This window comes from Umbelopsis ramanniana (genome assembly GCF_025399195.1).
Source record: "Umbelopsis ramanniana AG unplaced genomic scaffold K450scaffold_10, whole genome shotgun sequence".
NCBI classification, from domain to species: Eukaryota; Fungi; Mucoromycota; class Umbelopsidomycetes; order Umbelopsidales; family Umbelopsidaceae; genus Umbelopsis; species Umbelopsis ramanniana.
This window is the reverse complement of record NW_026252096.1, coordinates 41,260-63,731: the sequence shown is the minus strand read 5'-3', so window position 1 is coordinate 63,731 and position 22,472 is coordinate 41,260. Positions and strand designations below refer to the sequence as shown.

General features: G+C 43.3%; 8 protein-coding genes across 8 annotated transcripts; 1 reads left to right on the top strand and 7 right to left on the bottom strand.

Moving 5' to 3' along the window:
* Positions 1-153: 153 nt before the first annotated feature.
* On the bottom strand, positions 154-565 carry K450DRAFT_227968 (uncharacterized protein). Its single transcript, XM_051586830.1, has one exon. The coding sequence runs from the start codon at positions 456-458 to the stop codon at positions 291-293; it is 168 nt and encodes a 55-aa protein (XP_051447226.1). The 5' UTR covers positions 459-565; the 3' UTR covers positions 154-290.
* K450DRAFT_227965 (uncharacterized protein) lies at positions 566-2,023 on the bottom strand. The gene is made up of 2 exons (XM_051586829.1): positions 1,666-2,023; positions 566-1,482 (listed from the first exon to the last, which is right to left on the bottom strand). The coding sequence occupies exons 1-2, from the start codon at positions 1,855-1,857 to the stop codon at positions 673-675; spliced, it is 1,002 nt and encodes a 333-aa protein (XP_051447225.1). The 5' UTR covers positions 1,858-2,023; the 3' UTR covers positions 566-672.
* Positions 2,024-2,110: 87 nt separating this feature from the next.
* On the bottom strand, positions 2,111-3,465 carry K450DRAFT_227958 (uncharacterized protein). The gene is made up of 7 exons (XM_051586828.1): positions 3,281-3,465; positions 3,170-3,216; positions 3,061-3,086; positions 2,927-2,992; positions 2,745-2,865; positions 2,437-2,681; positions 2,111-2,279 (listed from the first exon to the last, which is right to left on the bottom strand). Exons 1-7 carry the CDS (start codon positions 3,422-3,424, stop codon positions 2,152-2,154), a joined length of 777 nt encoding a protein of 258 aa, XP_051447224.1. The 5' UTR covers positions 3,425-3,465; the 3' UTR covers positions 2,111-2,151.
* A 1,847-nt stretch (positions 3,466-5,312) lies between these two features.
* On the top strand, positions 5,313-9,009 carry K450DRAFT_297945 (uncharacterized protein). Its single transcript, XM_051593678.1, has 10 exons — positions 5,313-5,380; positions 5,454-5,489; positions 5,562-5,672; positions 5,743-5,979; positions 6,046-6,112; positions 6,187-6,980; positions 7,061-7,151; positions 7,229-7,392; positions 7,470-7,713; positions 7,794-9,009. The coding sequence occupies exons 1-10, from the start codon at positions 5,318-5,320 to the stop codon at positions 8,687-8,689; spliced, it is 2,703 nt and encodes a 900-aa protein (XP_051447223.1). The 5' UTR covers positions 5,313-5,317; the 3' UTR covers positions 8,690-9,009.
* K450DRAFT_171074 (uncharacterized protein) lies at positions 8,874-10,622 on the bottom strand (the record flags this gene model as incomplete). Its single annotated transcript, XM_051584133.1, has 5 exons — positions 8,874-9,007; positions 9,075-9,166; positions 9,238-10,168; positions 10,239-10,361; positions 10,451-10,622. The coding sequence occupies 5 exons, from the start codon at positions 10,620-10,622 to the stop codon at positions 8,874-8,876; spliced, it is 1,452 nt and encodes a 483-aa protein (XP_051447222.1).
* A 1,192-nt stretch (positions 10,623-11,814) lies between these two features.
* K450DRAFT_227935 (uncharacterized protein) lies at positions 11,815-13,224 on the bottom strand. Its single transcript, XM_051586827.1, has 6 exons — positions 13,055-13,224; positions 12,680-12,833; positions 12,497-12,606; positions 12,407-12,420; positions 12,164-12,332; positions 11,815-12,095 (listed from the first exon to the last, which is right to left on the bottom strand). The coding sequence occupies exons 1-6, from the start codon at positions 13,084-13,086 to the stop codon at positions 11,951-11,953; spliced, it is 624 nt and encodes a 207-aa protein (XP_051447221.1). The 5' UTR covers positions 13,087-13,224; the 3' UTR covers positions 11,815-11,950.
* Position 13,225: 1 nt separating this feature from the next.
* On the bottom strand, positions 13,226-15,169 carry K450DRAFT_227930 (uncharacterized protein). The gene is made up of 4 exons (XM_051586826.1): positions 14,751-15,169; positions 14,504-14,673; positions 13,865-14,434; positions 13,226-13,771 (listed from the first exon to the last, which is right to left on the bottom strand). Exons 1-4 carry the CDS (start codon positions 15,130-15,132, stop codon positions 13,436-13,438), a joined length of 1,458 nt encoding a protein of 485 aa, XP_051447220.1. The 5' UTR covers positions 15,133-15,169; the 3' UTR covers positions 13,226-13,435.
* A 90-nt stretch (positions 15,170-15,259) lies between these two features.
* On the bottom strand, positions 15,260-22,251 carry K450DRAFT_184614 (uncharacterized protein). Its single transcript, XM_051584409.1, has 13 exons — positions 22,212-22,251; positions 21,991-22,067; positions 21,703-21,922; positions 21,471-21,600; positions 21,299-21,403; positions 20,914-21,233; positions 19,507-20,848; positions 16,721-19,439; positions 16,408-16,655; positions 16,215-16,334; positions 15,762-16,129; positions 15,601-15,670; positions 15,260-15,476 (listed from the first exon to the last, which is right to left on the bottom strand). The coding sequence occupies exons 3-13, from the start codon at positions 21,830-21,832 to the stop codon at positions 15,374-15,376; spliced, it is 5,655 nt and encodes a 1,884-aa protein (XP_051447219.1). The 5' UTR covers positions 21,833-21,922; positions 21,991-22,067; positions 22,212-22,251; the 3' UTR covers positions 15,260-15,373.
* Positions 22,252-22,472: the final 221 nt, after the last annotated feature.

The window sequence follows — 22,472 nt, the reverse complement described above, 5'->3', positions numbered from 1 at the left end:
TGCATTGACTGGCCGGCGGTCCCAGGCTTTTTCGACCCATCCACAGAAAATGCTCCAGATAAGGGGATCGTCTCGAACGAAAATTTAAGCATTATGAAACTTTTGACAAGATGCCTTTAGTCACGCTCGCGATGCACATTGACATACTGACTATTGCTTCGACTGCTGAGATCTGTCTGGTGGTACAAACCAGCCATTTGTAATATACTCATGATGGCCAATCATCGCCTCTATTGGTTCCATCAACCAGAAATTTCTACTTGGACGCGCTATTTGGCTACACTTTGTTATTAATCGTGGATGCTATTTTTTTTTCTCGTGTGTATGTATGGAAAACCCGAAATGCTACTATGGTAGATGAGACGAGAAAACCTGCCACGGTATATGCATTGGATGGAACCATTCCAGCACAATAAAAGAACTGACAAGAAGATCAAAGAATGGTAGAACGTTAACATGGTGAAAGCTAACTAATCTTACTATACATATGTACTTGGTGGGAAAAAAAGGTATGCAATCTGTTGAAAGCCCTTTGACCGAAAAAAAAGAACGCAAAGGGAGGGTGGAGGGACTTGTGTTGATACACGATGGCAGCCAAAAAGTGATGAGGCATAAAAAGGGCCTGAAAAAAAAATTGCTAGTTTTCTGAACGTTGGCTGTCCTGTGGATGTTTTAGTTTTGCGTGCTACCAGATACGTTGAAAGATACAATGTCCTGTAAATCAATGCACAAATCAATGTGCGGTCTACCCTGGATAGCACTCCTTATTGGGATATCCATGGGAAAGGTTCGGTCGTTCTCAATATTGGTAATTACAATTTTCTTGCCGGGAGGAGGAGCATTGCCTGTCAGATCAATCTCGCGCAGAATATCCCTAAACGTAAAGGTGTCGGTAATGGCGAGATTGCGCAAATAGTAGGTTGCAGCTGACGATATTAAAGATTGATTATTCCTTTCTTGTTCAGTCAACGCACTTCGTAATGAAATGGTTTCAACCACCGGGCCAAAATTTAATGGTGGTTGTTGCTGCTGCTGTCTCACATGATATGGATTAGGCATAGGAAAGCTAGCACGATGTTGCATGCGTCGCATAACACCGACATTATCTTCCAGTCTCTTCCGTTTGGCGCTACTTGATGGGGTCGGCTCAAATCCTGGCGGTAAGGACATGGGTAATTGTGAGGAACTTGTAAAGTCTTGTTCTGCTCTTGAAGCTAGGGTGGATTCCGCTCGCTTCTTAGCACGATAAAGGGATGAGCTATGCGCTTTACAAAGAGCAAATTCCGATATATTAAGCGGTAAGCGTCCCTCAGGGTCTTTGTATCGATCGTTGGCATTTTGCTCTAACCAATCCATTGTGATTTGGTAGTCTTCCACTTCGCTCGGAATAAGCCGCTTAGATCTGGAATCGACCGTGTTGGGTGGCAAATTTTTACCTCGTCGAGGGTGCATTTCTGGACACTCACAGTCTTGGCCATAGAACTATACAATTGGTTCATAGAAAGAGATCATCGAAAATGTGACAAATCAATAGGCACATGTTAGTGTTGATAAATGGGAAATAATAAAAGTGGGAGAAGCAATAAAATTTTTCATAATGAGCAGTAATGAGCAGTAATAGAACAGAAGGGCAAAACAATAATATATATGCATTACAACAAATACCTTTGCACAAGTAAAGCAAACTCGACATACGGCACAGGCATTTTTGCGAAAGTTCAATGGTCGCTGGCGAAGTGGAAGAGGTGTCGGCGGTTGCTGAGGAGCTTGAGAGTAGCCCCGATGTGGCGAGCGTGGTGGTAGATAACCTGCCTGCGTTGCATACTGTGAAGAGACTGATTTCTGAATCGGTTGCATGACGAAGCGAATTTCAGAATGCCGAGACGGTCGCGGACCCTCCGGAGTATCAGCAGAAAAAAGGTAGTTGCCAATGAAGAAAAGGAGGCAAAGAGAATGACCAAGACGATAGATTCAGAAGATACTTATGCGTGGAGTGTAGTGACGACAACGAGTCCAAGAAAAGTGAACCGTGTTGTTGTTGTCCTGGGAGATTGTCACACAAATGCCTCGATTGCAACCATGCAAATCACTTTGGGAGCTATGACAAGAGTTTCTTTTTCATTGTTAAAATTCAAGTAACCACTTTATTTGTTATGACCCAAAGTATGCTTGCAACATAGTGCGACTTATGTTGAATCCGAAAAGTGATCCAACCCATAATATGAGGAAAATGCCTATTGGATACAGAAATATCTCAGAGTGAATGAGGAAGGGAAGTGCTACGCGCATAACAAATTGAATTAGTTTCACAAACTCCCTGCTCAAATGACCCAGCCAGCACCGGAACGGTTTCCGATCCAAAAAAGCCACAGCTCGCTTAGTTTGCCGTAGCACACTGAACCTTTTTACTACTCCCCCCAAAAAAAAATCACTCACCGTTATATCCGAGGAAAGTGCCGTACGCGTACCACGCGAATGATGAAAAGTACATGGTGTTGCCAATCAACAGCGATATCCAGGAACTTCGTACTAGTATAGGAATAAAAAAGAACTGGGCCACATAGAGTATAAGAAAAACTGGAAAGAAAGCATTACAGTGTACGTCAAACGCATAGGCCCATTCCACGCGCTGTTCGATAGAATGAGATGCTGTCACTCGGAGAAATCGGTTGGAGAACAACCTGCATAACATAATTAAGTTCATCATCACTGCATGATGTCCTTATATATCTAGAGCTCCTTACCAGCAAACGCTTGCCACCACAGATCCAAAGAGAAGGAAGTCCACAAACACCATATAGAGCATCATTTTACATATACCAAGAAAGCCATGCCCATATACCAGACCCCATGCTACTGCTGAAGCTATTGGTGCAAAATTGTCTTAGTAGTAGATAGGATGGCTCACAGTGCTGTAGACACTTACTGCATAGTAATATAGACATGAGGACGAGAAATGCTGGATCATCTCTGGCCCACTGATTCTTCGTCTCTGAAATTGATGAAAAATTGTCAGAATACAATCATATTCGATAAAATAGAACGAGATATTTTTTTTACGTTTGTGATAATATATGTTTCGATAACTGTAATAATATATGAGTGATCAATTAGGTTTTTTGTGACAAACTGCAAGAATTTAAATCGAAATATATGCGATAGAACTTACACTCTTCTAGGAGCTATCAGCAAGTATGCCATCTGCCACATTGCAAACTATCGTGACCATACATAAGTATGCTTTTCCTCGCCAGTAATTTAAATTCATTTGCAATCCTACCTCAAAATCCATATGTGGGACTCTAAGTATTCGCTTCAAGATAAGTGGAAATGGATTTGAAGATCTTCGAACTTGCCGGATATGGTCATCGTAGGGGTATGATGCTGACTGGCCGTTCGAATTGGCAGTCGGTAGCAATGACATCTGGGGTTGGCAGGACTTCAGGCGGAAAGAGCAAGGCACTCGCTGGCACACCTTATGACCGTCACACCCCATACCCGCAAAAAGTGAGCTTGACAAATTTCAGACCAATCATGTGTGCTCTGCCTGAGAAATGCAGCTTTATCTGCAATAGTTCACCGATGCAACGAGTGACTGTAAGCAAAACCATACAGTGCTTCGCTACTGGCGCTATATTGCATATGCGTTGGAGGGCGATGTAGTTGTTTACTGTTGTCATTATCTTTAGTGGGCTGAAGGAATGGGGGTGGGTTGCCCCAAACCGGGAAATGCCCAGCGTTGGGCTACCGATGCAATATAACATCGCCCACAAACTGATACTGTCCATGATGCGGACCCCAACAATCCACTCAAAAAGACATCAGCCTCTACTGTAATCCAATGGGTACAATTTATTCTTCTCAAGAGTCACGCCTCACACTACTCTATTGTTTTTGTTTTACAAATCTTTTAGCTTGTTTATTATCAAAGTGTGGTACCAGACAAAAACTCTAATACGATAATCTCCCTTTTCCTTTTTTTTATATCACAAGCGAATAGAAAAAGCAGAGTAAATACCTACCATTTGAGAAATTGATCGCCATGTCTCGTGGTGTTTATCATTTGGCTATGCGATGCCACATAGTGGATGGTGGGATGATTGAGTCGAAGCCGTTGTACAATAATGCCTCCTTTTAAAGTATGGCACAAAATTTGGTTATCCTCTTCATCGCTTGTACCGAGAAACGTAGGCCTTCAATTCCATCATCAACTAATCATGACTGACTTGATTGACTCCATGTTGAACATTTTCTTTGACAATATTCAAGTCTAACAGACTCAGGCTAGCAAAGTCCTATACTGATGATTTACAGATGAACCCTGTTGCATTTAGATAGCATCCATGCGGTTGACTAATGAAGGAGGGAATTCCTTTGACAAATGTAGTTCATCATAAGAGGCAAGTGGATCAATTATATGTCGGCTAAGATATGTGCCAGCTCATCAGGCGTGCGTTTGATGTTTCTATGGGTTTTTATTTTCGTTTGTTTAGATAAATAAGATAGAATGTCACAACCCTCATGCTTAAAACCTCAGTATTACATCAGCTTCTGCGGTGAACATTGGTGTCTTTCTCGGTACACACGGTAGCGAGATGCAATGCACTGAACTAGCAACCGATCTCGACAATAAGTGGCCCTTTGAGTATGAGGTAAAATCAAAGGGAGTCTGAAATCACTCAGTCCGCAATTGGGGTAGCCAGGCAGGTTGTGGTATACAGCTGTTGGTTGAATTTTCTCTTTTCTTTCCCATGGTAGGCAAATTATGCTGTCCAGACTATCAATATTTTTTTCAATCTTCAGCCTGACCATGTCCATACCTTTCCCACTAGCCTTGGCTGCTGAACTTATCGCTCACCTGTAGCCTCTATTTGTTACTCCGTGTCCATTTCGGACGCGTGTACTTGTCGAGCACTCCAAAGCCAGCAATAAGGTAGAGGAAAGCTATGTTACTATAAGAAAAAGCAAGTGATACGATAGAAGAAAGTCTGAAAATATATAAATTATCTCTGTTGGGGAACTTGCTGTTATTTATTTCACTATCAAGCAGTAACTTTGCGTAGCAACAAGATTTGGTCTCACGAACTTTATCTCCACCACCATTCAAATCGTATAGTTCGGCTTGATGCTTTCTATCGTTTCATCTATATTGTCAGCCCTGATAATGGTCCTAAAAAGATGTGATTTGGCGCAGTGTCAGCTTCGTATGGCCACTCCACCAACAAATTGTCAACGATACCGGGCACGTGACTGGTTGATCCGCTAGTGGCATGGACGTGCTTGCCAAGCTCTGAGGTCTTCACTTTGTTTCTCGCATATGGGCGCTACCGATAGTAAATTAGCGTTTCGAAAAGGCGTGTTTAGACTCTTCGAGGAGAATGTATGACTTGTCTCTCTGCCTCGTTTCAGCCATATCCAAAGCCATCGCTAACACTTTTCGTTACTACTACTAGAATCTTCCTGCAGAAGCAGATGAGTACTGGTCTCAGGTACAGTTGCCAGCATGAACGCATATTTCGACATTAAAGGATCCCTTGCTCATATATACCACCACTCTTTAGTTTTGGAATCTTCCAGAAAGCTCTGACGATGTGTTTTCGTTAATCGGGGCATCAGATATCAGACGAGTTCGAGATTCGGCGCGGCACAATATGGAGACACTAATAGACAAAGTACTAGCTCTATACATCTTTGAAGCACTTATGAATATGCGTCATTGAACTTCTACTTTATATTTTCTAGCTGCTTGGAAAAATGGAAGCTTTGATACACTCGAAAGACTTCACTACCAATCACCGATCAACGATCCAACTGCTGAACTGTATGCGAGTACTGACTCGCCTCATGCCATATGTTTTTGAAAATCCAGACTCGGGCGAATGGGAGAACGAGTTCTTTTGGACGCCACGACAGATCGAGATACCTACTCCAGTCGCCAACAACATGGAGGGTCAGGTGCACACGGCTTTTGGCGAACAGGTAAAATCAGTGAGATGAGTTCGAAGGGATTGCAATACAGACTGTTAATGCACCTTACTTTTACAGCCACCGGATCAAAAAATACAGCAGCAGTACAGGACCGTTGAGCCAAGAGGACAAAAGTTTTTGACTTGTAAGTCCTCGATCGTTTTTTTTTTTAAACAATTGTCACCTTTACCTGGTCATAGGCTCAACCTTACTCTACAGTGGTCCTGCAGGCACTATTTCTAGCCGACTTTACAATACCAGGCAGCCTTGCCACAGGAACTTCTCATGTCAATTACGTTATTTGGGAAACTGGCGTAGGCTCTTCTACTCCATTGGGTTCTTCAAAGGAACATGATGTCAATCGATATGAGACTCTCCGTCTTTTGATCGTATTGCTCTCTAAATCAATGTATATCGCACCCTCCGTCGTCATAAGCGAACAAGACAATTGGATCCATTTTGTCGTTGCAAAGTCCGAGCGAAAGGTAGTGCTGGCACTGCTTTGCAGTCTGTTGAACACGGCTGCGAAATACAATCCACTTGGCTGGGGATTACCATACAACCACGTTGTGTTTTCGGACCCTAGAGAAGTGTTGGTGGTTATGTGTCTCCGTGCTGCTCTTATATTGTTGGATTATCAATCACCTGGGCATGCAGATTTTGGAGATGCACCCAAGGAGAACGATCTACCAAAGGATACGTCACGCCTCTCTCTCGATATCCAAAGCGTTCCCGAAAGCAAAGACAAGGCAACTGTCGAGCTTGAGTCTCCGGCGACTCTTACCACCATTACCCAATCTGCCCCACAAGAACATGCAGCCGATAATGCCTTTAGATACTATTTGTCTAAGCTACATCGTCCTCAAGATTTCCAGTTCTTGATCGATGGCATGTATCGTATCTTGAGCAATCCTATGCTGGCCAACAACACGTATTTACCTGGCTCCACCAAACAAGTTCGCTGCCACGTCGAAACCATGATGCTTTGCTGGAAGCTTTTGGAGATTAATCAGGTATGCGAAGAGCCGCTGACTTGATTGTTTATGTGAACTAGTCTATTTGATACGACTGATTATATTTCATTTTTGCACAGAGATTCAGACAATACTTGTTGGAAACGGATCGCGTATTGGACTTGATGGTCGTATTGATTTATTATGCCGTGGACAATAGAAACAACCCTGGTGAGTTTGGCTGAAGTCATAAACAGTAGATGAAGTGTTTGGATATAATGGCAACTGACCGCACGTTGTCTTTCTAGCGCAAATCGGTCTGGTCCGCATGTCCGCATTTGTCCTACAAACTCTTTCGTCTGACAGAGCTTTTGGTGTAAAGTTGAACAAGACATTTGACGGACATTCATCGCTCCCAAATAGCGTAAGATTACCCGCGTTTCACGGAAGCTACGCCGACTTTGTTATCATTGTAAGCAAACACATTGGGAGGATTGTGTATGTAACAGCAAGGGTACTGACGTTTGTCACCTCCGTATCTGTTTCTAGTCCATCTATAATCTCATTGCCACCACCAGGGGTGCATTATCGACGCTCTATCCAGCTTTAATTCTGATTATCGCCAATGTGTCTCCATACTTGAAGAACCTATCTGTAGCATCTTCTTCTAAACTTGTGTCCCTGTTCAACTCCTTCACAGCCCCAGGCTTCCTGCTTGCTGACGATAGCAATCATAGACTTGTCGAATATATCCTGGAATCTTTCAACAACATCATCCAATATCAATTCACTGGTGAGTTATGGTACACGTGGTGTACTGTGGCTGTGAACAAACCATGTCTAAATATATGTAATACTGATGGCACTGTCTAGATAATCCGAATGTCATATATGCCCTGATTCGAGCGCACAGCAAGTTCGAGAAGCTTCGTGATTTTACGCTAGCAGGCGCACTTCAAGATATCACAAGAATTGAGCTTGCTAAGGAAGAAAAGAGAAGAAAATCGCAGCAGATACAAGGCGAAGTGCGTGAATCGACGGACACTACACCGGTTGCGCAAGTCGAATCAACTGCGCCAACGGATTCAGAACAAACGACAGACCAAGAAGCCCTGTCCGAAAAAGCACGGGGTAAACGCAAGGAGGAAGATCCTTCTGCTTCTGATGTTGCACCTGAAGCGGCTGTACCAGCCGTCAATGAACCTCCAGCGGAGACAACGGTGGTATCGGATCCAGTAGAATCTTTGCGTAGACAATCCAGCGCATCTTCAATCCTGTCACAAACTCTCGCCCCTGGCAGCCGAAGCCGGTTTACGCCAACACAAGCTTGGGTTGATTCTTGGAAACCCACATTACCAATTACCCCGATACTTTTGATGTTGGATCACCTCGTTCCTCAAGTGACGGAACTTTGCTCAACTCAAAGTCTCACCAGTGACGCTCAGGTACTAGAATATTTGCGCAAGATGACCTTAGTGGGTATTCTTCCCCATCCCCAACCCATACACATCCGCCGCTTCCAGTGGGGTGAGGCTTTGGTGATTTGGTTCCGGTCTATGCTCTGGGGTCAGGCGTATGTGTTTAGCCTTTCTGGTAGTGGCTTATGGAATGGAACCAACATCAAACTTTTCCAAATCAAACATGAAGCCGCTCCAACCAAGCCAGATGCCTCCACCAAGCGAAGTGAACCTGCATCACCACAACTACCGCTAGAACAGCATCAACTTATTCCCACTAGATCAAACCCCACCATTGAAACCACAGATTAGTTCCATACTATCATTTGTAATTAATCTTGATAACATTTTTATACGTATATGTATGTCATCATTTCCTATTCTTTGCTCGAATGGCGCTGCTTGTTTTTTGGGGTAATGATGAGAGACAATGGGCCATGAGAGAAAGTAGGGGTTTAATTTTAATGAAAGATAGGTCAGCGCAAGCTATCTATAGTTAGTTTTCTTCTTGTTGTGCTTCATAGTACTTCAACTCGCACTCGGCTATTGCCGTCAAGTTGGAACCCATCTTGTTCATTGTTTCATGGTATTCATCTTCCTCGACAGAGTCATAAACGATACCACCACCGGCTGTAAAATAACATAGTTAGTACCACAGGTTGGGTAGACTGTAAAGGATTGAGAGACAACACGTTACCTTGCAAGTATGCTACACCATCCTTGAAAACCATGGTGCGAATAGCAATGCAGGTATCCAGGTCACCAGAGTAATCGAAATGGCCAACGGAACTAGGGGTGCAAAGATTTTAAGTTTCAATTTCATTTGCACTGGGTGACATAGCATGGCAGAAAACACTTACCCAGCGTAGACTCCACGCTTTTCCTGTTCCAATCCCATAATGAGGTCGACAGCTCTGATTTTTGGAGCACCAGACACGGTTCCAGCCGGGAAAATTGCTCGGAAAGCATCATAAGAGGTCATTTCATCTCGAAGCTTGCCGCTAACATTGGAGACAATATGCATGACATGAGAATACATTTCAATCTCCATAAGCTTGTCGACCTGGACACTTTCAGGTTTGCAAACGCGGTTACAATCATTTCGTCCAAGATCAACCAACATGACGTGTTCAGCTCGCTCCTTCACATCACTCAGCAACTCTTCAGCAAGAGCCTTATCCTCCTGAGGCGTCTTTCCACGCTTGCGTGTACCGGCAATGGGATGTGTATATACTGTTCGGTTCTCAACCTTGGTCAACATTTCAGGAGATGCACCAACGATCTGAAATTCATCCAGGTTGACGTAAAACATATATGGTGAAGGATTGATGGAACGAAGATGACGGTACACATTGAATGGGTGAAGTGAAGTTGGTCGCGCAAGTCTCTGTGAGGGTACTGCTTGAAAGATGTCGCCTTCAACAATGTGGTGCTTCAAGTTGGTAACAAATCCTTCGTAGCCATCTTTACCAACGTTGCTAACGGCTTCATTTCCAAGGACGACGGGAGGCTGAGGAACAGAAGGGGTATGAGGATCGTTCAAAAGCGTTAATGTACATTCGATCTCTTCTGCTGCCTTCATGTATTCCCGTTCTATATCTTCGGGAGCGGTGACATCGCTTCTAAAGTGTGATACGACATTGACGACTTGGCGAACTCGATCAAAGACAACTAATGTATCGCAGAGAACAAAGATGGCTTCGGGAATGCCAATGGGATCCTTCAAATCTCTCTTCAGTGTTGGTTCAAAATGTTGAAAGCACTCGAAACCAATGTATCCGACAGCACCACCTATAATTTGGAGAGAAGGGTACAATGAGGTCGTGAAGAACATAATCTGGTGCCAATTCTATACACTTACCAGTAAATGATGGAATACCAGGCACATTGACGTACTTGATATCCTTCAATTCCTCCTCAACAACCTTCAATGGGTCTCCCTTGATAGCTTCATTGTCGCCAACCTTCAATACTTTGTAGGGATCTATTTTTGATGGGGGATGTGAGTCATAGGTGTCACGAAAACTGATTTTTGCAAAGGAGAAGCCTGGCATGGCGCGATGAGCTAATTACCTGAGCCAATGAAAGAATATCGCCCTATCGTTTCACCTCCAGCGACTGATTCAAGCAGGAATGAGTATCGAGAACGATCTGAGACTTTAAGGTATGCTGACACAGGTGTCAACATGTCAGCATGTAGCTCTGCATAGATAGGAATTGTATTTCCTTGGCCGGATTGGACCATCTCTTGGACCTCTTGCAACGAGGGCTTGAGTTTCATTTGCATCTTGATTGAATGTAAAAAGTGAAAAGAAACAATCGCTGCTAGGAAACCGGCTGTAAGGACTTACGAAAGTTTCGCAATATAAGCGCCGCTGAGATTGGCCAATGAGACGCATTTGCCTGCCATTTTCGGGCGGACACCATCTACTTCGCGCTGAGGTTAATTTTTTGATTCAGAGTGATTCATCGTCAGCCCCGTCCCATGCTGAGCAACACATATTACATTGAAGCCAATGTAGGAATTCATCTATCAGTATTCCATGAGCGGCATTAATGAGTTTAAATTGAAGACAACTCTAAATATTACATTACTCCAAGTAGCTGCTTTGACAGCTGCATACAACTCTGCGTCCAACACAATTTCCATTCCCCCAAAATAGTCACTTAGACCTAACGTTGTCAAGAAGGACAAAAGTTTATGATTCATTATGACCATGCAGTCTGGTCACCATGTATTTATGTCAAATATACAAGAATTATACACAATGTTGAGAGGAAGTGATTTCAATGTTTCCTCCGCTTTTCCAGTCCATCAATGTCTATGCGCCGATGCAATTGAGTTCCTCTTTTCTTTGATATAACTCCTTCACTTTGAAAACGCCAATACTCACCTATTAGATCTGATTTGGTTCCAAAATCATCCTCATCACTGCTATATATCGCCAACTTGGATTTGCTTCGTCTGTGCTTGGTTAGTTTACTGATTTGGGAGATTTGTATAGCACTTGGAAAAAAAAAATTGTCCCTACCCAGCCTTTACAGCCATTCGCTTGAGTTCCTTTCGGGAAACATTATCATCGCTGTTTGGAGATCTAGGTGCACCTTTGATAGGTACACTTGAACTACGTTTCATATCCTCAGCATACAACTTTGGGCTGCTTGACCTTCTGCCGCTTGATCTGTAGTTATTATCGGATGCATCTGAGTCCTCCAATTCTGCCCTAATATGATCCGCATCTGGAAATGCGTAGTTCAGTAACACTGGTCAGTGCGCAAAAACAAGACTATAGTCGTGTTACTAACATGAAGACTGTCCAGCAAATTCATGACAAGAGTATGAGTAATGTGCACAATTAAATAGTAACGTGCATACTGTATATAAAAAGCATACCTTATGGCCTGGTTGAGATAGTGATTCTGTAAATGCCTTAATGTTAGCCAGCTAATTTGATAACATATAGCATAAACATAATCATATGCATCTTACCATGCGCTCTCATTTTCTTTAGTCTTGACAAGTCAGAAAGCTAGACAACCGAAAATCGTCAGAATATGGCTGTGGAATCGCCCCTATCCCCAAAGCTTCACATCAGTTTTTAATACCTTGCTCATGGCTTTCCGTCGCCTTTTCTCCATAGAATTTGGTTCTATGTCACTTCCTCCCATACTGTCCTCCGACATGTTGACAGCCGTGTATGGAGACTGTGAGCCCATTCTAGTGGATCAATGTGTGAGTAGGAGGGTCTGGACAGCATTAGCTAATCTGTAATAGAAAGTGTATACCTTCTGCTGGCAACTCTACTGGACTGTCTGCCTGCTAAACCTAAGCATTTTTCCAAGTGGGGAGCATATCGAGTTGCAGGATACATTTTGTGACAATTGACACATTCGTACGAAGGTAAGTTGGCAGAAGTGAAGCTATTTCCGAATATGTCACATCCCGCTTTGTTTACTACATGCATTCAAAAATGAGGGCTTGTTAGAGGGTGCTGTATGATTGGTAAATACCGATCAAATTATACTAACCATAGCCTTGGCATCTGCAACAACCAAATGGGCGGCTGATTAGTGACATTGTTTGCAGTCAGCTTCGTTGCCATTGAAAAGATTACATACTTTGTTTTACATATTTGGCATACAGAAGTTCTAGTTCGTAAATCCTTGTGAACCCCTAACAATGTATCAAATATACATTCGTCTATCAGATTTTCGAGTAACGAAAAGGCCTGTCATAGAGTCATAAGCTTAGAATCTTGCCAAATGAAATCAACGTATGGAATAGGGACTAACGGTTGTTGCCTTTGTGTCTACAATGGTGGTATTATCCGTGGTTTTATCCGACTTATTGTCTCCAGGCTGATGTATCTCAGGAATCCGCTTGGCCAGCACTGCGTAGGTTAACTTCAGGTTGTCGATTTTATCTGTTCGCTCACTGAGCAGCTTTTTAAATAGACTGTTGGATCAAAAAGGGTTAATATTACGTACTCTGACATTCTTTCAAAATCATTTCGAATCAGATGTCTTGATCGCCTTCAAAATGGGTTGAACAAGCGCTTGTTATAGCTCCCACAAAGATCGCCATTACACCTGTTGAGCAGCTTAAACTTGGCCCTTGCCCCAAGATAAACTAGCAATAACCCATTTAGAATTTACTGGAATGACTTGGATACTCACGCATTATTATCTTCTTTTTGCTTGTCTGCCATGAGAAAGCACACCAATCAATAGTGAAATGTTGGGTGCAAACGGCGGTTTCTAAACTCAGACAATTGAAACTTCGTTTGTCAAAGAAACCAGCAACAGTAAAATAGCTGACCTGGCAAGAATATATAATTTACAACAGCAAAAAGCTCATGACGGGATAGGTTGGATCATTCAAGTGGATGTTTTATAGATGACATGGTAAGGTAAATTATAACAAAAAGTGGCATCATTTTTTCTAATATATACAGTAAGCGCTCTATTACAAGTGGCAATTTTTTAAAAAGGCTGAAAATATACAAAGTGTTGCCATTACCAAAAATATCTTAAAGCATTGGTCTATAACAGCAAGTATTAAAGGAGTGATACAATTGCCAGCATTGTTATTAAGAGAGAGAGAGGTGTTGTGGATATACCAGTGACAGCTTGAGAAACCGTCATTGTTTGAGATGGAGTACTAGAGGAGGTCGTAGACACTAAGGCTGCTACATAAGATACGGACGGTGATGGGTTATCGGTGGTACCAACCATGTTCTTGGGTTGTTGCCAAGGAATCAATTTAGGTTGCGTGCTGTTTGCAGCCAATACAAGATCATAACCAAGTTTTTGGAGGACAGATAGCAGCTTAGGACCAAGAGGTCCACCGCCTCGTGAAGCTACATATTGCTGCATATTGAGACCAGGATCAGCCTACATAGAAAGAGACAAAAATGAAGGGTTAGCATGATGAAAGAGATGAATTGCGGTGGCGACAATGGAGAGAGGAATGAACGACAGCTTTACCTGATACACCATAAGATAATCGACGGTATTATCGTACAGCTTGTTGTCAAAGTGCGACAGAGAAGAGCCTACGACAAAGGGACTGAGTGAGGTTTCCAAACAAATATCTCCAAAATTCTTGTTAGAAATAGTAAGCGAATCTGGTTGGATAGAAAGATTGTAGATCTGATATGCTGTATTGCTGTAGTTGGAAATTTGCCATGAATGATACATATCATCCAGTGAAGCAAACATGACATTGCTGTTGCCCCATCCATTGAGTTGCATAGTAGATTTGGATAGCCATTGGTTGGTACCATTGATTTTGACCAATTTATCTAAGGGATATTCCACAAACCCCCAAAAGGGTTGGGGTCCATCAGCATCTTGTGCCTGGTCATACACAGATTGTAATTGGTTGGGAGGCGAAATCGGCATGGGAGTCAAAAATTGAGTACAGTTTGGATCAACTTGTTGGAAGGTGTTCCAAAGATAATTATTCCATGAATTGAGGAAGCCAAGACCATGGATGTATTCGTGTACAACAATTCGAAGGAAATCCTGCTGTTGATTTGCAACGGCACCAGTTCCCTATTGGAAATTTATGTAAATAGGAGGGGAAGAAAGGTAGCTGTACAACCTAAATCCAATACGACATACCTCAAAGTACCAATTGATATCACTGTCAAATTTTGCGTTAATATCAAATGATGCCCAGTTGGGAACTTCCCCTAGGTGACGGAATTGCTTCAGTAGAGCCTGGGGATACATGCGCGTCATATTATCCGATTCGTCAGTCATAAGGTGGCTGACAGCGGGATAGGCGGATCCTATATTTAAACAGTCATCAGCTATAATTGGTCGATCTTTTTTGGCAATGAAGAAATTTTGGAGCTTTCTACGTTACCAATGACTTTCCTCCCATCGGTTGGACATATATCCAACATAGAGCAGAACGGCAAGAATGTGGCATTTACAGTGACAGGTTTTTGAAATCGAATGACGGATGAAATGATCTCCCCTGCCGTTATAAAGGTGTTTTTGGCCCTTGAACATGAGAGTGAATCAGTGCCGTAACAACTGAATGATATATGGAACATGTTGGTGCCATTAAATGCTAGCTCATCTCGCCGATGACGCTGAGATTGTGTTGAATGAGAGGGGTGACCACTGGTACAGTTGGATACTGTGTACTTGGACGGATTCAAAGGGTCTGAATGTTGAATGCATGTTGCTGCTTCAACTATTCCGTTGAATATAAGCAAGCTTAATAAGAGAAGCACATTCATGTGCTGGGCATGGGATTTAGTAGAAGAATGATTTGCTAAGTGGAAGTTAGTGCGACAAGAAGTCGATATTTAGCTTGCTCGAAAGGTACAGGCCACAGTCACAAATCGTGTATGTTTTTTGAGGCTCCGCATAATTAATTTGCCGACAGTTCTTGGCAAAAAGTGTTCAAGGGGCACAAAAATCTCTTTCTTTGATTTCTTTTTTCTTTGGTGACAAGTACAAGTAAGTCTAAATTATACTCTATGCTTTAATCATGGAAGCAAGGAACAAAGACTTCATAATCTTTGGAAGTTCCTTGTTTTCCGTACACATGTGAGCATGGCTACCCAGCGCTTTCTTTAATCTGGGAAAGGGACAAACAGCGTGTTAACGGTAAATCGTGATTCCGGCGGGTGTAAGGTCCCATTGGATATTTATACCCAAAATGGGGAAATACGGCAATAAACAAGCTGCAAAATAAAACTTACTGTTCTGCCTGATCTTGTAAAGACCCAATAAACACCATTTGAGCTGTAACTCTATCGTCTGATTTCAAAACTAAAATTGAAGGGCAGAAGCCAAGCATTAGTTTTCATGATCAGAAACCCATAACGTGCCATGATAAAACAAAAAAAAAAACGGTACTTACTCCTAGCAATATCTTTGGGTTTAATATTATACTGTGCAATATTGGCATCCGATAAGACGACCACAAAATAGTCATCTGCTTCATCTTTCACAATATGCTTTATGGCGTGAGATGCCGCGCCAAGAGTATTGTCACCACTCAGGCAGTATTGAGAGTGAGCTCGCATCTTGCTGATGATCTCAAACTCTTCCTTTTCAGACTTGGGATATTTAGCTTCGGTGACAAATTCAATGTTCGCGCCATCACCGCTGTGGCCAAGAATTCGGTATTGGAATTTGTGTTCGAAACCACGGAAGGATTCCATTAACATAAGAGCGACTTCCATCGATCTCTCCAAGCGGCGATCATGACCGTTGAAGCGGAACATACTATCGAAAGTGAGCGAATTCGGCGTTTTAGCATCGGTGTCACATTTGGGTAACTTTCATTTACATCGTGTATTTCGTAACTCACCTGGCTGAAAGATCAAATACGAAATTCATGCGCTTGGGCTTTTCTTGGAACAAGCCAATCTCAGGGTCGTCATCACCTCTCTTCTTGTAGATGTTGTGTTCTCCAGTCAAGCCTTCAATGCTATCACAACGGAATAGAGAAAGTTAGAAGAACTGATCACTAAGAAAAAAAGGTGGCTCAACATGCTGCTTACATTTTAGTATCATCCAAATCACCAGATGTCTGGTTTTTAAGCCATACGCGTTCCTTATTCTTGGCTTCAATGCTTTCAAGAATAACACGAAGTTCACGGACCTCGCGTCTCACGTTGTCCAAATAGGTTCGGAACAACTTTGAGTCGGCTTGTGTCATATTTATTTGCTCCAATCGTTTGGCCATGGCTTGTTCATGCATCTCTTTTTGAGCCTCAGACACGTCATTTGGACTATCAGAACCAGCGCGCTGAGCAACGGAATGTGTGAATTTGCGGTGTGGTTACTGTAAACAGGAGTGTATTTTCAACTTACCAATTCCAAAGTACTAACATCAACAAATGTAGCTTCACGGCCATTTTCATTCATGTTCGTACCACCGCCGCCGCTGCCGCCCTCACCACTGCCTCCGCTTCCGCCGCTTCCATCGCCCTCACCACTGCCTTCTCCGGAGCCAGAGCCAGAACCGTTACCTCCGTCGGCCTGTCCATCAGCATTGATCATGCCACCTTCTGCGTTATGTTCTTGCTCATCTTCTGCTTTTTCAAAAATAACGGAGAGGACCTTTTGATCAACGCCAACCATGCGCTTCCATGTTTGTGCAGAACGGAAGAGCTCAGAAGAATCCACTTGCCAAACACGAACAGTACCAGCATTGTCCATAGTGACGAGGTGTCCATTTGGCAATTCGCAAAGAGAGGCGGCGAACTTGGTGACAGGGGTTCTTACAAAGCCGGCTGTAGGAACTTCTGAAGAAGGTTGGCCTAGATAAGCGAGCGGAAGGTTGATTCTCCAACCGCGGTTTTGCTCAGCATTAATCAATTCCAAGACACCTTCGCTTCTACCATCACGGAAAGGATGAATAACGGCAAATTGTCTAGTACCAGCGAGGTACAGACTGGCGCTCTTGACGTTGGAGTATAAGTCACCCTTATCGTCAAGAGGAATTCGGCGCATATATGTATAAATATTGGCGGCTGCATCGGGATGAGCTGTCATGACGCTGGACTTGAGGTCAACGCCAACCGAAGCCAAGTGCTCGGGATAGCCAGAGTGCATGAAGCGTCCCTCAGGGCTTTCCAGATGAGCAACTTGTGACAAACTGAAAGCTTCATTTTCAGCTCTACCGCTAACAACCATCTGTTCCATAACAAGTGGTATACCGTGGGCATTGGAGTTCTGAGCACGCATCATGAACTTCTTCTCGCTACGGCTGTCTTGAGCGATCCAAAATCCGGGCTCCAAGACAAAGAGCTGTTTGATACGAATGGGTGCGTTGATGGTATATTGTTTACTGGTATTGAAATCCAAAACAGCCATGACAGATCGGTCCTCTTGATAGAATACAAGAATACCAGATGATTCCAAACTTCGTACCATAATAGAGTTGACAGGGTCCAAACCTCTAATGACAACAGACACGACAGAGTTCTTGTTGAAATCACAGCAAAGAAGCTCGTTGTTGGAAGGATTGTGAAGAGCAAGATACTTGACATGCCCGTTTTGTTTGATGACTGAAATTCGAAGTCTTGGAGGAGTACGTTGCAATGGGAAGTATTCGTACAAGTCGAGACTATCAATCTTTTGGTGTTTAGGTTCAATGCGATGGAGAGTGACTGGGTTGGTAGTCACAATGAACATGGAACCATCGTCCATTGCGGCAATATCCAAAGCTTCTCCACGGGTGGGAATATCAAAATGGTATAATTGTTCTGTGAACGTCAAGGATCTTCCTTCCTTACGCTCAAGGTCTCTCCATTTTTTACCGTTTTCCAAGTCCCAGCCTCCCCTGACGGCAATGTCAGCTTCTTCCATACGGCAACTTTGACTAGCCTGAGTAAGGCTTGGTGAACGAGCCCAGGTTTGGCTAATGTTGGCATCGCCCAACTCCATAGATTGACCTAATTCGATGGAGAACTCTGATTCCAATCCAACAGGGATACCATGCTTCTGGAAGACCTCAATAAGCATATCCTTGGATGCTTGATCGTATTGATCAAAATCAAAAACGTTCTGAAGAGTCTTGGAAATGCCTTCCTCAGGATAGATCTGCATGTGGCGAACAATGTTTACCAACTCTCTTGTCGAGTAAGGGTAAGAGATCAATCCTTCGTCAACAAGTTTTCTCAAGTCAGTGAATGCAGCAGACATCTTCTCGAGCAAGTCTTCAGGAACATTGGGTCCATATTTCTTGAGCAAATACATTTCGGAGGCCATGTCTGGATTATCAACGGCATGGCAACTGAACACATCGCCAATCTCGCGATAGAAATCGTTGCCCAAAAATGGATATCCTGGGCGATTGGCCAGCACAATCATGCGGAAATTGCGATGGACAATGATATCATCGGCTCTCTCCTTGTCTTGAGCATTAGACACAATGCGTCTTCCATCACCAAGTACCATCTGTCCATCTTCAATCAAGCTCTTGAGAACAGCCGTGACAAACGTCGGTGCTTTATCAGCTTCATCCACAACCAGGATATTACCAAGGCTGACAGCCTTGACTAGAGGAGAGTCTTCATAGATGAGGACACCATCGCGAATGGCCGGTGTAGTGGTTAAACTCTGAACAGTGCTATCACGATGCAGTTGAATGTATTCTCTTGGTAATTTGAGGAGCTGCAAGAAGTAATCAGCAAGCTTGTTCTTGCCCACACCTTGGTTACCAATAAGCAAAAGATGCTCTCCCAATTGGTAATCCTTGAGCATTTCTTGTAATACCAAAGTTTGTGCGGGATTTTCATGGAAGACAACATGAGGAATAAGCATAGGGTCACCACCTTCAAAGACTGGCTCAGTGACACTTCCAATTCGGATGGTCTTGGGATTCTCACGAGAGGGTAGAACATCAATTGTTAAATTCTCGTGGGGGTTTCCGGTCGGTGCAGCTATTCCATTGGCCTTGAGAAGCTCATCAAGAGCCATTCTAGCAATATTTGGCATGAAACGTGAAAGCGACACTTTGTGAACAGAGGTGTGGAGACAGTCATCAGGGAAATAAGCAATGCGGCGACAAATACGAATGAGTTGTCTGCAGTTGAACACGAAGTTAGTCTAAATGCTTATAAGAAAAAAAACCCCCCGAATGAACAACCTACCTAGTAGACATAGCGTTCGATAGAACTTTGATGTTTTCGTCTGTATCACGTCTCAAACGGTTTGCAAACTTTAACAAAGTAGATAGTTTGTCTTCGTCGACACCAGGGGATAAGATCTTCAATACAGATTGTTCTTCTGCACTGGGCAACGGGGAAACAACGACAAAGTGGAACATAGTGAGAACCTCTGGAGTCAACCACGCGCCAGCTGGGCCATCTAGACCTGCTCCACTTCCAGCTCTTGCAAGGCAGACAATTCTGAAAGAAGGATGGATGGGAATCATGCCCTTTTCCTTGAGAAGCTCTTCTTGTGACCAGTTGTGCTTCTTCATCAATGATAAGAATCGCTTTGGATTCACCAATCGCTTTCCATTGGGAAGCTGGACTTCACGTTCCAATACGAGTCTTTGAAGAGTGGTCAAGGTTCCAAATGACAAAGTTTCGACACCATCAAGAACTGCTAAGCGTCCATGGAGGGCTGCTTCAACGAGCATGGAGTTCTCCCAAATAGTATCACCAGTGTTTGTAGTGGTACGACGTTGCAGCAAGTCACGGGAAGACATGTCTCGGAACAGGGGAATAAATTCAATGCTATAGCCAAGGTTACGGGCGAAATGTCGAATGAGAGCAGACTTGCCAACACCCTTGTTGGTGCCAACGAGACAGAAATCATGACCTCCAGCATGAGCCATCACCATGGCGGTCAATATTCTTTTATGATATGGAGTCTCCACAAAGTATTCTGCCGGTCCAAAAGCGTGTGAGCCACATTCCACGACCACAGCTGAATGCTTTCCAGCTTCGTGTGCAAATGCAGCGACGGCCTGAGGGCGGATGTAAGATCCATCAACAGTAGCACTGTCTCTGTCTAATCGCTCAATGTTGGCTAAGCTGTAGCCGGAGAAAACTTGCTGCTCAATTGCCTCCTGGTCTGCCTCAATTGCAGGAGAGAAAACGCGGAACCGTCGATATACAGATTCAATGACACTGAGTTGTTCGGCGTTGCAAGTCGGAAGGAGTGGGTAAGGATAAACCAAGTCTAGCAAGAAGCGGAGGTTGGCGAGAGGGAATCTGGAATATATATCCGCGAGGGCATCAATGGTGGACGGGAACTCAGGAACATCAATTTCGGCATCCACTTTGTTGTTGCCGCTCTGAACACCTAGCACCATGCTAATAGATATAAGCCGTTCTATGACTGCTTTGTCGGCTCCTGGGCCAGCCAATGTGAGAAATTGTCTGACTTGGGAATCAAATCCGGGTGCCTTGATATCTCTACTTTGAAAACGAGATCTAAGAGGTGGATCTAATGGGTATCCTACATATCTTGGGATGGGAAGACCTACAACAGACAGGATCTAGTTTAAACACATGCAAGCTTGCATTTAGAAGATAACTGTAACTTACCCAAGGCAAAGACAAGGAATCGGTCATGGACTTTTTCAAATTTAAGATAATTAGGGTTGCTGGCCTCCAAAGAGCTGATATCCTTATTGGTCAAGAAACGACCATCCTCAAGTGCCATTTCTCTGTTTTCTAGCAAGTTGTTCAGGATAGGCAAAACATTGCGCTCAGCTTTTTCTATACCATCCAAGATCAGAATTCTTCCATGAATGGCAGCTCTAACAGCAGCTTGGTCGACATAATACGATGTGCCCTTGGATAATTCTCTGCGCTGTTTCAAGTCGGCGTCCGTGACATCCTTCGACAGTGCAACGTACTCAACCCTATACAAGGCGTTTAGCTTCATCTTTTCACCTTCTCGAGCATCCCAACTCTAGCAATAACTTACTCTCTTTTTGTCATTTGAGCATACTTCATGACCAGTGAACGGCGGAGAGGACCTGGCGGACCGATCAAAAAGATATCTTGTCGCAATTTGTCCTTCTGCATCATCCTATTCATACACTGAGGTTAGAAGCCTTATCAACCAAACTTTGGACCAGCTTGCATCCTCGACATACCATCTAAGGTGCCTGAGCACTTCTTGTGAATCGTCAAACAGAGGCTCTTCATACTCCGGAACAAGCTCTGGTGCAATAGGGGTATCTACGTTGATAACCACATCGCCAATTCGTACAGACTTGATGTTTTCTAAGGTTCAACAGAGTGAGTAAAACGTCTTCATAGCTTCATGCCAGGCATTTTGGGCATGGTGACCATTTTCACGTGCATGGCCTGAATGTAGGTAGTTACCTTCCTGACCAACAGCAAGCTCGTCTTCACTATCTGACCAGCCAGATACAGAAGGTTTGATAGTCTTTCCTAGTTGTTTGAGACGACGCTTGGCCGATTTCTCCCTTTGAGAGGCTGAATCTTTGGCCATTGGGAAGAATGTGAGAGAAGTGTGAGAGCGTCTGCTGGGTCGGGAAAATCGCTGACAGATCACAAATGAATTGCTCGTTTTGTACAAAGACTGAAGTTCAAAAAATTGTGTGTCAGCCGGTATGCCTATTATTGCACCAGCTCATACCTCAACGTTACCAATTTGCAGATAGTACTTGATACCACGCTGCTTGATAGTAATGAAAAGGTATTACAAGGCTACATCCAGTCGCTGTCTGCATTCGAAAAGAAAAATGTAGCAAGAAAAATGTCTTAGTAACATATATTATGGGAATATAACATTTTTCTGGGGTAAGTCAGCAGCATTAACGTGAGATGGCTCTGTGTGCCTCAGCTGCCTGTCAAAGTGAACAACTTACTTTATAGACGATCAAAGTATTTCATGAGTTAGGAAAAGGCAATGGCTCATTATTTCGGCCACTATTAGAAGCACTTGATTATACTTTACATGAAAGGACTGTAGTTACTTTACCAACGCCTTGCGAGTTAACGATACCTCCATAGTGTTGAAAATCTCACATGTGAATAAAATGCACTTGAGGTTACCTAATACCGATAATTACTAACACGTAGATATTCGATGCTCCAATTACCTTTACTTATGTCCGTATTTCAAGTTA